This window comes from Glycine soja, chromosome 3 (genome assembly GCF_004193775.1).
Source record: "Glycine soja cultivar W05 chromosome 3, ASM419377v2, whole genome shotgun sequence".
NCBI classification, from domain to species: Eukaryota; Viridiplantae; Streptophyta; class Magnoliopsida; order Fabales; family Fabaceae; genus Glycine; species Glycine soja.
Window position 1 is genome coordinate 5,908,784 of NC_041004.1, and position 12,800 is coordinate 5,921,583.

General features: G+C 33.5%; 1 protein-coding gene across 8 annotated transcripts in view; it reads left to right on the forward strand.

The window, feature by feature from the left end:
- Window positions 1-3,024: 3,024 nt before the first annotated feature.
- Window positions 3,025-12,800, forward strand: part of LOC114406048 (PRA1 family protein B4-like) — a 45,412-nt gene continuing 35,636 nt past the window's right edge. The window contains exons 1-4 of one of the 8 annotated variants that reach the window (XR_003665330.1): window positions 3,025-3,944; window positions 4,898-4,985; window positions 5,244-5,294; window positions 6,302-6,520. Coding sequence is in view for 5 of the 8 variants with exons in the window: in XM_028368600.1 (XP_028224401.1) it covers window positions 3,261-3,944 (684 nt within the window). In the remaining 3 variants the exon portion in view is untranslated. Of the gene's footprint in view, window positions 3,945-4,897; window positions 5,079-5,243; window positions 5,496-5,532; window positions 5,550-6,301; window positions 6,521-12,800 lie in introns of those variants that run through there. The other 7 variants (XR_003665331.1, XR_003665329.1, XM_028368600.1 and 4 more) reach the window with 7 other exon arrangements.

The following is a 12,800-nucleotide window of genomic DNA, read 5'->3' on the forward strand; positions in this document are numbered from 1 at the left end:
TATTGAGTATTCAAATATATGTATTTACTACTCAATTGTTATGAATATTGAAAAGCTTCGTCCTCTGTGCCAAAAAAGGAGTGACTAAGATTGCACCGACAACAATCAATGACCCATAACACATTCATGTAAACGATGTTACTATTCACTCATCAGGAATCCTATAGAGTTTTGTCCCCTATACCAAAACATGAGTGATCAAGATTGCACCGATGACAATTAACGACCTATAACACATTCACGTAAATGAGATTACTAATCACCCATAAGGAATCCTGTCCTTTGTGTTAGAAAAAGGATGCGGCCCCACGTTGCTTTTCCCCATACGATTTTTACCTAACATCGCATGTTTCAAGACGATGTGACTGAACAATTCTTTCTATGAAGATTAGACTAAACACTAATTTATTCAAATAATGCAAACCAAACGTGATTAATTAAGACTCAATCTAAACCGTTTATATTGTCGGTGCAATCTTAGTCGTTTGTATCAGTCACATGAAAACACTAGATCACCTATTATATATATAGCAGGGGGTTAGCTATAACTCAACACCTTTGTCTACTACTCACCGTATCTCATCACCTTAAACTATTTATTTTTCTCACAAAGTCTAATTCATAATGGACAACAATCTATGGGAGCTTCTCAATAATGACGACTCAGATCTCTCATCCTTTGTTTGCCCAACTAACCACTCTTCCTCCAATTCAACAAGACTTTTTCCTGGTTTGATTGGGGTCGTACAAGTTGCCATCATGAATCGACAATCTAGGGAGTCACTCTCAACCCAAGAATTCATAATGCGCACCCACCAAGTAGTCCAACATGAATTTAACATTAATCCATGGTTATATGCTTTAGTTTTCGTTCGATCACAAGGTCAGCTACGGTTAAACATTTATTGTATTTGATCCACTTGAACATTCAATTGATTGTTGAATTCATATAATCGTAGGATTGGTAAATGTTGATGACATACCTCATGAGACAATGTTAGGGTTCGTTGACTATATTTTTTATTGTGTCCCTTTAACGATCATCATTGTCAAGAGTTGTACCCTTGATGATTTTGGCGATATGAGAATTACACTCAAGGTAGTTAACTTTAATTCGCTTTCTAAGGATTGCATTACTATTTTTCAGATATTCATTCACAAGAGTTGTAATTTCAGGATCCTACAGAAACTATTGATGTCACTATGAAACAAACAATCATAGAAGGTCAAAATTATAGTTCATATATGACAAACATTCATGTTGATTTTGTCTTAGTTCTGCAAGACTTAAGTTTGATAATCTTGTTGTTAATTTCTTACTTTCTATGTTGTATAGAGTTTATTTTTTATTCAATTAAATGGTGAATCTATCTTAGTTCTGCGAGATGTAAGTTTGATACTCTTGTTATTAATTTTTTACTTTCTATGTTTATAGAGTTTTTTTTTATTCAATTAAATGGTATACTTTATAGGCGGTTGTGTTTTTCTTGCTTTCCTTATCACTCTAAATGTTATATATTACATTGTATAATGTTGTAAAAGTAATGTTTTTGCATTTTAAGTTACCAATAATTTTAATATTTACAAATTTGCATTGTATGTCCATATGTTGTTTATTCAATGACTTTATCGTTCATGTTTCTTTTTATGTGTAATATTGTTTTATTTCATGTATGTAATTTTGTTCAATTTTATGGATTGTCGTTTATGTACTAAGGATTTCGGAAAATAATTTACATTAGTAAAATTCTCTAGTCTCATTTAAGGATTTTTTTAAAACCCTATTGTAGATTTAATTCATATTTAAGTACTCATAGTTTTACACTAATGCGAACTATTAAAATTGAACATATTTTATTTTTTTAATTGTTTTGGTAAAATAATTAGACCAATTAAATATATGTAATTTTCATAAATATTTAACTAAATTAAATTTATATTAAGTATTTAAATATATGTATTTTTTGAAAATGCTATTCTACATAAATTCTATTTTTTTATCATTTAATATATATAAATTAGTGAACTAAAAAATTCAAAACAAACAAAAAAAAGATGATTTTTAACTACAAAACAAAAAATAATAATTTCAAATAAAAAAACCAAACAAAAAAACAACGAACAAAATAAAAAAATATTTTTGAATAAACAAAACCAAAGAAACTCAAATAAATAAACAAATGAAATAAAAAAAATAGTAAATTTTAAAATAAAAAACAAAATATTAAATAGTATTGCATAAACAAAACCAAAAAAAAGCTCAAACAAATAAATAAAATAAAATAAAAACCAAACAAAAACATATAATTTTTAATTAAAAAATAAACAAAATAAATAACAATTTTGAAAAACAAAATAAAAAACTCAAATAAATAAAGCGAAGAAAAAAATATTATAACCCAGGTTTCTTTTAAAAAAGAAAGTCTTACAACATCATTAGAAACCGATTTAGTAAGATTGTTGAAAAAAAAGGCCTTAAGAAATCCATTTCCCATGAAATGATTTCTTAACACCAAAATAATTTTTTTAAAGAGAGTTGAGAAATGAGTTTGGAAAATTGATTTCTCACTTATGAACAATATTTTGTATTATGAATATAAATATTAGTTGACATGCATCATTTGGGTAGATAATAATTTTTTATATTATTTATGTAAAAAATTTACAAAAATGAAGAGATATTATAATTACAAATTTACAATAATAAAATACAATTATGCACTAAAATTTTAAGTGTGATAAATTGATTAAAAATATGCTTTTAAATTTAGACATTAAACATGTATTTAACATGAGCTTGGTCGGTGTTAGGTTAAAAACAAATAAAAAAAAAACTGATTTCACAACTAAAAATTAAAAAAAAGAACTGAAAAGTCAGTAGTTTGAGAAGAATCAATTTCTCACTTATGAACAATAATTTATATCATAGATAAAAATAATAAATAATAATTAATTTGTATCATTTATCTAAATAATAAATTTTTGTGTATTATTTATGTATAAAATTTGAGGAAACTACCAACGAGTGGTGTCATATTGTGCCCCTTTCACAAACGCGTTGGCATAATGCAAACGACCTGTGACTGACCAACGAAACGGCACAAAAACGCCACCGTCGGTGGTGCGTCAAAACCTTCACCACTAAGCATCAAACTTTTAAATACACTCTTCCCTTCAAAATCTCCTCATATTATCTCTCTCTCTCTAAAACCACAAATTACAAAATCCCCTCATATTATCTCTCTCTCTCTTAAACCATCATGTCCTCCACCGCGCCTCCCGTCCTCCCCATCTCCAACTCCCAAACCACCGCGGGAACCACCGGTGCAGGCGGCGGCGCCATCGAGGCTCCGGCCAACAACCCGGCCTTCCGCGCTTTCATCAACAACCTCTCCAACTCCCTCCGCCACGGCCTCGACCAGCGCCGCCCCTGGTCGGAGCTCGCGGACCGCTCAGCGTTCTCGAAACCCGAGTCCTTCTCCGAAGCCACCCTCCGTGTCCGCAAAAACTTCTCCTACTTCCGCGTCAACTACTACGCTGTCGTTTCACTCATCCTCGCAGTCTCTCTCCTAACCAATCCTTTCTCTCTCATCCTCCTCGTTGGCCTCCTCGCCTCTTGGACCTTCCTCTACCTCTTCCGTCCCTCGGATCAACCTCTCGTCATTCTCGGCCGAACATTCTCCGACTTCGAAACCCTAGCCCTCCTCTCCGCCTTCACCGTCTTCGTCGTTTTCCTCACCAGCGTCGGATCTGTCCTCGTTTCGGCTCTGATGCTCGGTGTCGCCGTCGTTTGCCTCCACGGCGCGTTCCGCGTGCCGGAGGATCTGTTCCTCGACGATCAGGAGAATTCTCAGGCTACCGGATTCCTCTCCTTCCTCCGCGGCCCTGCCTCCGCCGCTGCCGCCGCCGCCGCCGCTGTTCCCACCGTTGCCTCACGCGTTTAGGTAAAAAAAAAATCTCAGTGAAATCGTCAGATCTGGTGATGTTTCTCCCCGATCTGATGAGTTTTGACGCATGGAGGAAGAATGAATCTTGAAATGTAGTTTGTATTTTGTTTTCGGTTTTTAAAATTCCTTTATCTGTCTAAACGAATTTTATTATACGTAGGCTGAATAAGAATTATGATTACATTTTGTATGCATCTTTGTTGTTTTTTATTTTGTTATATAAATTATTCGCTAATCTCTGATGGATCTGTGTGAATTTTATCAATTTTAGTCATGCGATCTGTTCATTGTTTAATTTGTTTGATTTCGCTCTTGAGTTTTGCCATCAAGCATTTCCAGAATTATAAATGTACGATTTTGGTGGCTCCCGTGATTATTTTTTCGTTATTTTCACAATGCATTGTCTTGTGCGGGTTATTTATGTTTGATCCCATGGTAATTCGTTGTAGTACTTTAATGTTGAGTAGATCTCATCATATCTGGTGTTAAATATAATCGATTTGAGGTTTAATCTTGTAATTTATGCCTTTGCGTGAGCAGTGTTAGATCTATCATATTGTTCATTGCTTTTATGTTGATACTTTTCAGTTTATTACATCGGTGAGATTTGTAATCTGGTGATTGCATTATTTTATTTGGTTTTTCGAATCATGTTGTTCGATTTCTGTGGTTCTAGTGATCATATTTTTCAATTTTTACATGTTTTCTCATGATCTGCATTTTCCAGAATTATATTGTACGATTGCGGTGGCTCTGGCGATTATTTATTCATTTTTATTGACAATGTATTGTCTCAACATTTTTTTGTTAAAATCCTATGGAAATTCATCATAGTACTATAGTGTCGCTTAGATCTCATAACATCTGGGATGGAGTAGAATAGATGTAAAGGTGTTTTATCTTGTAATCTCTGCCTTTATGATTTTTACAAGGTTTATTGCTTTTGTTAGATTTGTGCCTCCCAAGGGGCCATGGTTGCATAAATATGGTTTTAATCAAGCCGGACCAGTGATTGAACCTGTGAAGGACTAATTCAAGGTTTAATATTTTAACCGTAGTTGAACCGTGGTTTTAACCAAGTTATGTATTTGTCAGTTCATGATCTATTGATTTCAGAATTATATTGTTCAATTTCTGTGGTTCCTAGTGATTATATTTTTCAATTTTAACAATATATTTTCTTATTTAAGCCTCGGAAATACATAACTTGGATCTCATTTCTGACATATAATAGAATAAATGTAGGGTTTCTTTCATCTCATAAGTCATAATTTCTGCACTTTGTTGAATATGCAGGGGCAAGGTTTGATTTGTCATAATGTGTACTGCTGTTTAGTTAGACTTGAGGTTTACAAGCTCTTTCTACTAGTTCATGTCTTATTTGTATGGGTTTATATTGGTTTAGATTGTAGCTTGTTGGTTGGGTAAAATGTAGTTTTGACTTTAGGTATCTTATTGGAAGTAGAATTATAGGATAGGCAGTTAACTTATTTTTTATCCTGGGAAAATCGTAGACTTTCTCAAATTTATCCTTTTGGTGGTTTTAACGGAATTATTGAAAATGATCTTTATATGAAAATGGCAGTGACAGAGAGAGAGAAGGAACAGATTGAACAATGACTGTGTTTGGATACCTGTAAAATCGGGCTCGACTATGGTGTGAAGTTTGCAAAACGTAGATCACCTGTAGAAAATTAAAATTTTCCTATAATAGCAGGTTACTTACCGGAAGAAAAAAATAATTAAAAAAATAAAAACTATTCAAAAGATGAATAAAAATAAAAAGATAAATTATATTATAATGGCGAAAGGTTACGGCTAAGGTTATTTCTAAACCATCTTTTGTCTCTCTCTCCCTTCTCTTTTCGTTTTCCCCATTCCCTCTTTCTCCTTTGTTCACAAACACAAACATACATACTACCCCAAATTCAAATCTCATATCAAGAAAGAACAACAAAATAACTCAAGCAACTCCATAACACAAATCAACAAAACAAACTAACCAGAATCTAACAAATAAAATAATACAAAAATGAAACCAATAAAATGAAGATTCCATGCTACTGATTTCTTCAATTTGTTAGATCTGCAAACATACAACATTTTTTTTTATAAAAAGAAAAAGAAAATGAAACATTATTCACTCGTTGTAGTTGACGAAGGTTGGAGAGGAGCAATTCAAGTGAGCTGAGTTGCTATCGCCGGAGAAGCTTCCTTTTCAACTTGTCATCTTCATTCAAGTTTTGTAGATTTTTGGAATTTCAGATCTAAGTGTTTTAGCACGACTGATATCGTTGATGAACATTTTCGATTTGCAAATCTGGATGAACTCACGTATAGTCTTCGTTTTGTAGATCTGGACAAACTCAGATCTCGTTGCGGGTCCTCTAGTTGCCTTCACTCCGATCTCGAAGGTGTCGAAGTCGTCGCGCATCTCAACCTCAACCTCAAATGGTGTAACTTTCAATAGTTGTAACGGCTGTAATAACACCTAGAATGTTCAAAATAATGTCTTTTCAGACTATTTTTATTAGTGGTCATAACGACTAAAGCCATGAATGAATTTTTGCATACTATAGTGACGACATCATGATATAGGCTTCAAAAACCCACAATGGTCAAAATAATGAGAGCTTTAATGATATTACCAAAATATAGACTTTAAAATCCCATAACATTATCATATTTATTTTTGGTAAAATATTCTGCAAAATTTACTTGTATTTTTATCTTTATTCCTTCACACTTCACTAGAATTCTTTTTATCGCATATTTTCATTATTGTCTTTTATTTTTTTGATTTCATTACTATGTTTTATTGTTCTTAGATGGGTGGTGATTTTTTCTATATAAAAAAAAAAAGATGGGTGGTGATTTTATTGTTCTTTTGTAGCAATTTCAACACTCCTCCTTGATGCAAATTTTTGTGACTCCGAGCATAGCTCGTAATTCTTCAAATCTTGGTCTCGACAAAGTCTTTGTGAATATGTCTACAATTTGGTCTTCTGTTATGCGGTAGTCGAGTTTGATCTATTTAGTTGCTTCAGCTTCTCTAATAAAGTGATACTTGATTGCTATGTGTTTTGTTCTGCTGTGATGAACTAGATTCTTCGCCATTGCAATTGTTGATTTGTTGTCGCAGTTGATTTTAGTAGGCTCATCTTGTTTTTCTCCCATGTCTTCAAGTATCCTACAAAGCCATATAGCTTGACTCGTTGTTTCAGCAGCTGTCACGTACTCTGCTTCTGTTGTTGATTGTGCTACTGTAGCTTGCTTCTTCGACGCCCAAGAGAACATTCCCGATCCTAGTGAGAAAGCATAGCCAGAGGCACTCTTCATGTTATCTGCCAAACCTGCCCAATAACTCAAAATTCTTTTTCCTGCTCTAAAGTGTATTTGACTTGGGCTTTGCATGAATCTTGATAGAAGACTTGTAGCATACATTATGTCAAGTCGTGTAGCTATCAAATATAGGAGGCTTCCAATTCGACTTCGGTATTTGGATGCATTAGCTTCTGGTGCTCCATCATTCTTCTGTAGTTTCTCATTTGTTATGAGTGGAGTAGCAATAGGTTTGCAACCATACATCTTGAATTTCTTAAGTAAGCCTTCTGTGTATTTCTTTTGCGAGATGAATATCCTTTCATTTCTCTGACTTACCTCTATGCCGAGGAAGTAACTCATCAAACCAAGGTCGGTCATCTCAAAGGTCTTCATCATGTCTTGAGACTTTGATGTAAAGTGTAGGCTCACTCTTGCTCCTCCTGAATCCTCGATCCATGAAATACTGATCGATTCTGCTATACCATGCTCGAGGTGCTTGCTTCAAACCGTAGAGTGTTTTTCTTAGTCTTAACACTTTGTTTTCTTTGCCTTCAGACACGAATCCTTGTGGCTGCTCCACATAGATCTCTTCTTCAAGTACGCTGTTAAGGAAGGCGGATTTGACATCTAGTTGATGGATACTCCATCCTTTTTGTGACGCAAGAGCTATTAGGGCTCTTATGGTATCAAGATGAGCTACTGGTGCAAATGTCTCATTGTAGTCAATTCCGGGTTGCTGTGAGTAACCCTTAGCTACTAGCCTCGCCTTGTGTTTCTGTATGGTGCCATCAGAGTTGAGCTTTGTCTTATAGACCCACTTAACCCCAATGATATCTTTTCCAAGGGGACGATTTACTAACTCTCATGTGTTGTTTTTCTCAATCATTTGTATCACTTCTTCCATTGCCTTGACCCATACTTCCTGCTTTGACGCTTCTTCAAAGCTTCCAGGTTCAAGTATGGCCAAGTTACAGGTTTCATATATGTCCACCAAAGATCTTACTCGTCTTGGAGTAGACTCTGGTGATGATAGTTCTTGATCTTGTTTTTGTGGTGGAGGTGAAGGTGGTTCACCTAGGTCTTCTTCCTCAGCTTCTTCTTGAGGTAGTTGAGCAGGTATAAGAATGTTCTCCACTTTTTCTTCATCCCAATTCCAAGAAGCATACTCATCAACTTCAACATCTCGACTGATGATGAGTTTCTTAGTTTGCAAGTTGTAGACACGGTAGCCCTTAGAGATATTGCTATACCCAAGGAAGATACCTCGTATAGTCTTGTCTTCAAGCTTGTGCCTCTTCACGTCTGGAATATGAATGTAGCATATAGATCCAAAGACCCTTAGGTGCTTTGCTGATGGCTTCTTCCCGTTCCAAGCTTCAATTGGAGTCTTGTCTTTTACAAACTTAGTTGGACATCTGTTGAGTATGTAAACAGCAGTGTAGACTGCTTTAGCCCAGAATGGGTTAGGTAGTCCCTTCTCCTTGAGCATCGATCTAGCCATCTCCATAACTGTGTGATTCTTTCTCTCGAACACTCCATTTTGTTGAGAAGAATATGCGACTGTAAGTTGTCGCTCAATGCCTTCATCCTCACAAAATCTTTCAAACTCGCGAGAGGTGTACTCTTTGTCGCGATCACTTCTTTGTATTTTTATCTGTTTTTCACTTTGATTTTCAGCAAGGGCCTTGAACTTTTTGAATACTCCAAAGACTTATGATTTTTCTTTTAGAAAATATACCCATGTCATTCTAGATAAGTCATCAATGAAGAGTATGAAGTACTCGTTGTTCTCATGTGATGGTGTCCTCATTGGTCCACAAACGTCTGTATGTATCAGCTCCAATAGATCTTTCGCTCTCCATGCTCCGCTTGTTGAGAAAGGAAATTAGTGTTGCTTACCAAGGAGACATCCTTCACACACTTCATTGCTCTCCTTTATGCTTGGAAGATCTCTCATCATGTTCTTCTCATGTAACAACTTCAAGGCATGTGTGTTGAAGTGGCCAAATCTTCGATGCCATAGCCATGAATCATCAACTTGTACCTTCATGGCAATGTTTGTTGCATATTTTAAATTTAGAGGGAAGCTTCTATTGCTCTTACTCATCTTTACTTGGGCTATCTCAGACCTTTTATTTTTGTTGTCTAAGATTTTGCATACACCTCCTTCAAAGTGAAGTGTGTAGCCTCTCTCCATCATTTGGCCAATGCTTAGAAGATTTTCTTTTAGGCTGGGAACTAGTAAGATATCGTGGATGAGTCGCGTACCTTTATCTGTCTTCACCATGACAGTGCCTTTGCCTTTTGATTCAACCACACTTCCATTTCCCAGTCGAACTTTGACTTTGTCAGACTCATCAATACTTTTGAAAATAGTCTCATCCTTGGCCATGTGATTGCTACATCCACTATCCAAGTACCAATTTCCTCCATTTTCTTTTATTGAGTCTTGAGTGGCGTAGAACGTACATTGTTCTTGATCATGCTCCTCTGCGATATTGGCTTGATGCCTATTTTTGTTGCGACAATTTTTCTCTACGTGCCCGAACTTCTTGCAATGGTTGCATTGTGGCATATTACCGAACCAACAATTTTTCTCTGTGTGGCCTTGCCTTTTGCATATATTGCATGGAAGATTTTTATCTGTTTTGTTCTTAAGGAAATTCCTAGAACCTTCTCTTCTTCTGGAAGTTTCTCCATAATTTTTCTTTCCTCCATTTTCTTTGTTTTGGGGCTGAAATTTAAACTTTGACTGGAAGGCATTTTCAATTGTATCTTCGTTATCCCTATACAGTCTTTGCTCATATGCTTCAAGAGAGCCCACAAGTTTTGTCTCTGATAGAGTGGACAGATCTTTGGTTTCCTCAATCGTTGTCACGATTGGGTCAAACTTTTGGGGCATAGTAATTAGAATTTTCTCAATAATTTTCTTGTCAAGAATATCTTCCCCAGAAGCTCTCATTTGATTAACTATTTCTTTAACTTTAGAATAGTAATTTTTAACTGTCTCAGACTCTTTCATCTTCAATAGTTCAAAATCTCTTCTTAGAGATTGAAGTTTAACGGCACGTACCTTAATACTTCCATGAAACTCCTCCTGCAATGTGTTCCACGCTTCTTTGGCAGTCTTAGCTCCCATAATTCTTGGGAAAATTGGATCAGTCACCGCTTGTTGCAAGGTGAACAACGCCTTTGAATTTTTCTGTTTATTTTTCTTCAACTCTTTTTCTTGAGATGCATTAAGAGCTGAAGTATCTGCGGGAATGGTGAAACCTTCTTCTACTATGTCCCATAAATCTTGAAATGAAAAATATGTTTCCATTTTAATACGCCAGAAATCATAATTTTCACCATTGAAAATAGGGACAAAAATAGTTGATGATTGAGTAGTGTTATCCATAGCTTAGAAAAAATATTATTAGAGTGGGTTAATAGTACAAAGGAAATTTTTGAAGTAGTTGGGAGGATTTTGGAATGGTAGGTAGGTAATATAACTACGTCCAATGTATGACTGAACGTAGCTCAGATACCACTGTTGGTAGTTGATAGTTGATAGTTTTAGAGAATTGTTTTAGAAAGAAGGCTATGTCATTAATTTCTTGGATCATCAATTACAACATACCAATTGCCTATTTATAGGCTCAAGTCACCAACCTCTCAATGGTGACGAATGTTTTTACATTACTTTAGGTCTTTCTAGAGTTTTCATGATAAATTAGTATCATGATAGTTCTATATTCTTCTATCTTATACATACACTTATAGTTCTAGATTGTTCTACCATATTCATACACATTATAGTTCTAGATTGTTCTACCATATTCATACACACTATAGTTCTAGGATATTCTACTATTTTCATACATATTATATTTAAGAATATTCTAGAAATTTGTAGCAATTTCAACAATTACAATGGTCAAAATAATGAGAGCTATAATGATATTACCAAAATATAGACTTTAAAATCTATTTTTTACCCATAACATTATCATATTTTTTTTGGTAAAATATTCTAAAATTTACTTGTATTTTTATCTTTATTCCTTCACACTTCACTAGAATTCTTTTTATCACATATTTTCATTATTGTCTTTTATTTTTTTGATTTCATTACTATGTTTTATCGTTCTTAGATGGGTGGTGATTTTTTCTATAAAAAAAAGATGGGTGGTGATTGTGTGTGTAAACTGTGACTTAGGCGTGTAGTATAAATTATTTACTCTATTAAATAGAATGTATTGCTCACATAAAGATTTTTTTCACACTATTATCTAATTAAAAAATGTTATGAATTTGATCATAATTGTGTTGTGATTTTTAATTGATTTGCAGTTTACAGGCAGGAAAGCTAAACTAACGAGTTTTATCTCAACTTTTTTATATGAACAGTGATATTTTTCAGTCCAAGCACAATTTGGCATAATAAAAAGAAGTATATATATATATACACTAACAATAATCAATAGATTCATGAAAATAAAATAACATTATGTTTAGTAGAAGATAAATTTTTGATTTTTTTGGGAATTATAGGATGAAAAATTCATGTTTGGTATGCATTTGAAAAAAGCATTCATGTGAAATGATGTTTTCTAAAAGTGTTTTTTTATTTTTATTTTTTCATGAAATACTTTCATCAGGAAGTGAGATTTTTTTTAATTTAATTTTTCTTTTATTACAATAAAAATACCATGTTATTTTTATTAAATTATGTAATATAATAAATAATTAAAATAGTCAATAAAAATATGCATAATTTTGATTTCTAATAAATTTATCATAAGTACTACATGTCAGAAAAAAGAAAATAAAAAGGTAATAATTTTGAGCCATATTACTGAAGATATTTGACAAGAATACATGGATGAAATTGATCTAAAATGTCATACTCTCAAGTATCCTCTTATCTATGGCCGCATCAATGGAGCTCATCTAGATCTGAAAGATAAAATGATAATAAGAATAAGTAAGTAATTATAGACCACAAAGTACAATAATAAACCAAATATTTTAGAACATGATCGTATTCAAGAGATTCAAACTCTATGAAAGAGGCTAATCCTGGGCCAAGTTTAAATTCACTTGTTCCATAAAATAAATTGGAATGATGCTACAAATAATAGGAAAAATTCTGATGGGTAAGACAGTTTTACATATAATATATAGATATAGATAGATTAGTGTTATTACTTATTAATGTTAGTGTTTTATTTAATTAATTAATTATTACTAGTTATATTTTTAAGGTTTATATCATATTTAGTGTATAATTTATTATTTTCGCCCTTTATATTTTTATACTTCTATTAGAAATCAATAGTCTAATCAATAGTAGTAGTGCCTTAAGGCTCATTTGCTTAAATGACTCTTATCTCTAATCTTTAACATTCTTTTAAAAAGTTTCACAATTTTATCTATTTAGTGTGCCCAAGCCACAAAGCCCACATATGGCTTCACAAAAGAGTTAATTTATTTAGCATCTTTTATCATTCTTATTATTATTATTATTGTTTACAGCTAAATTCG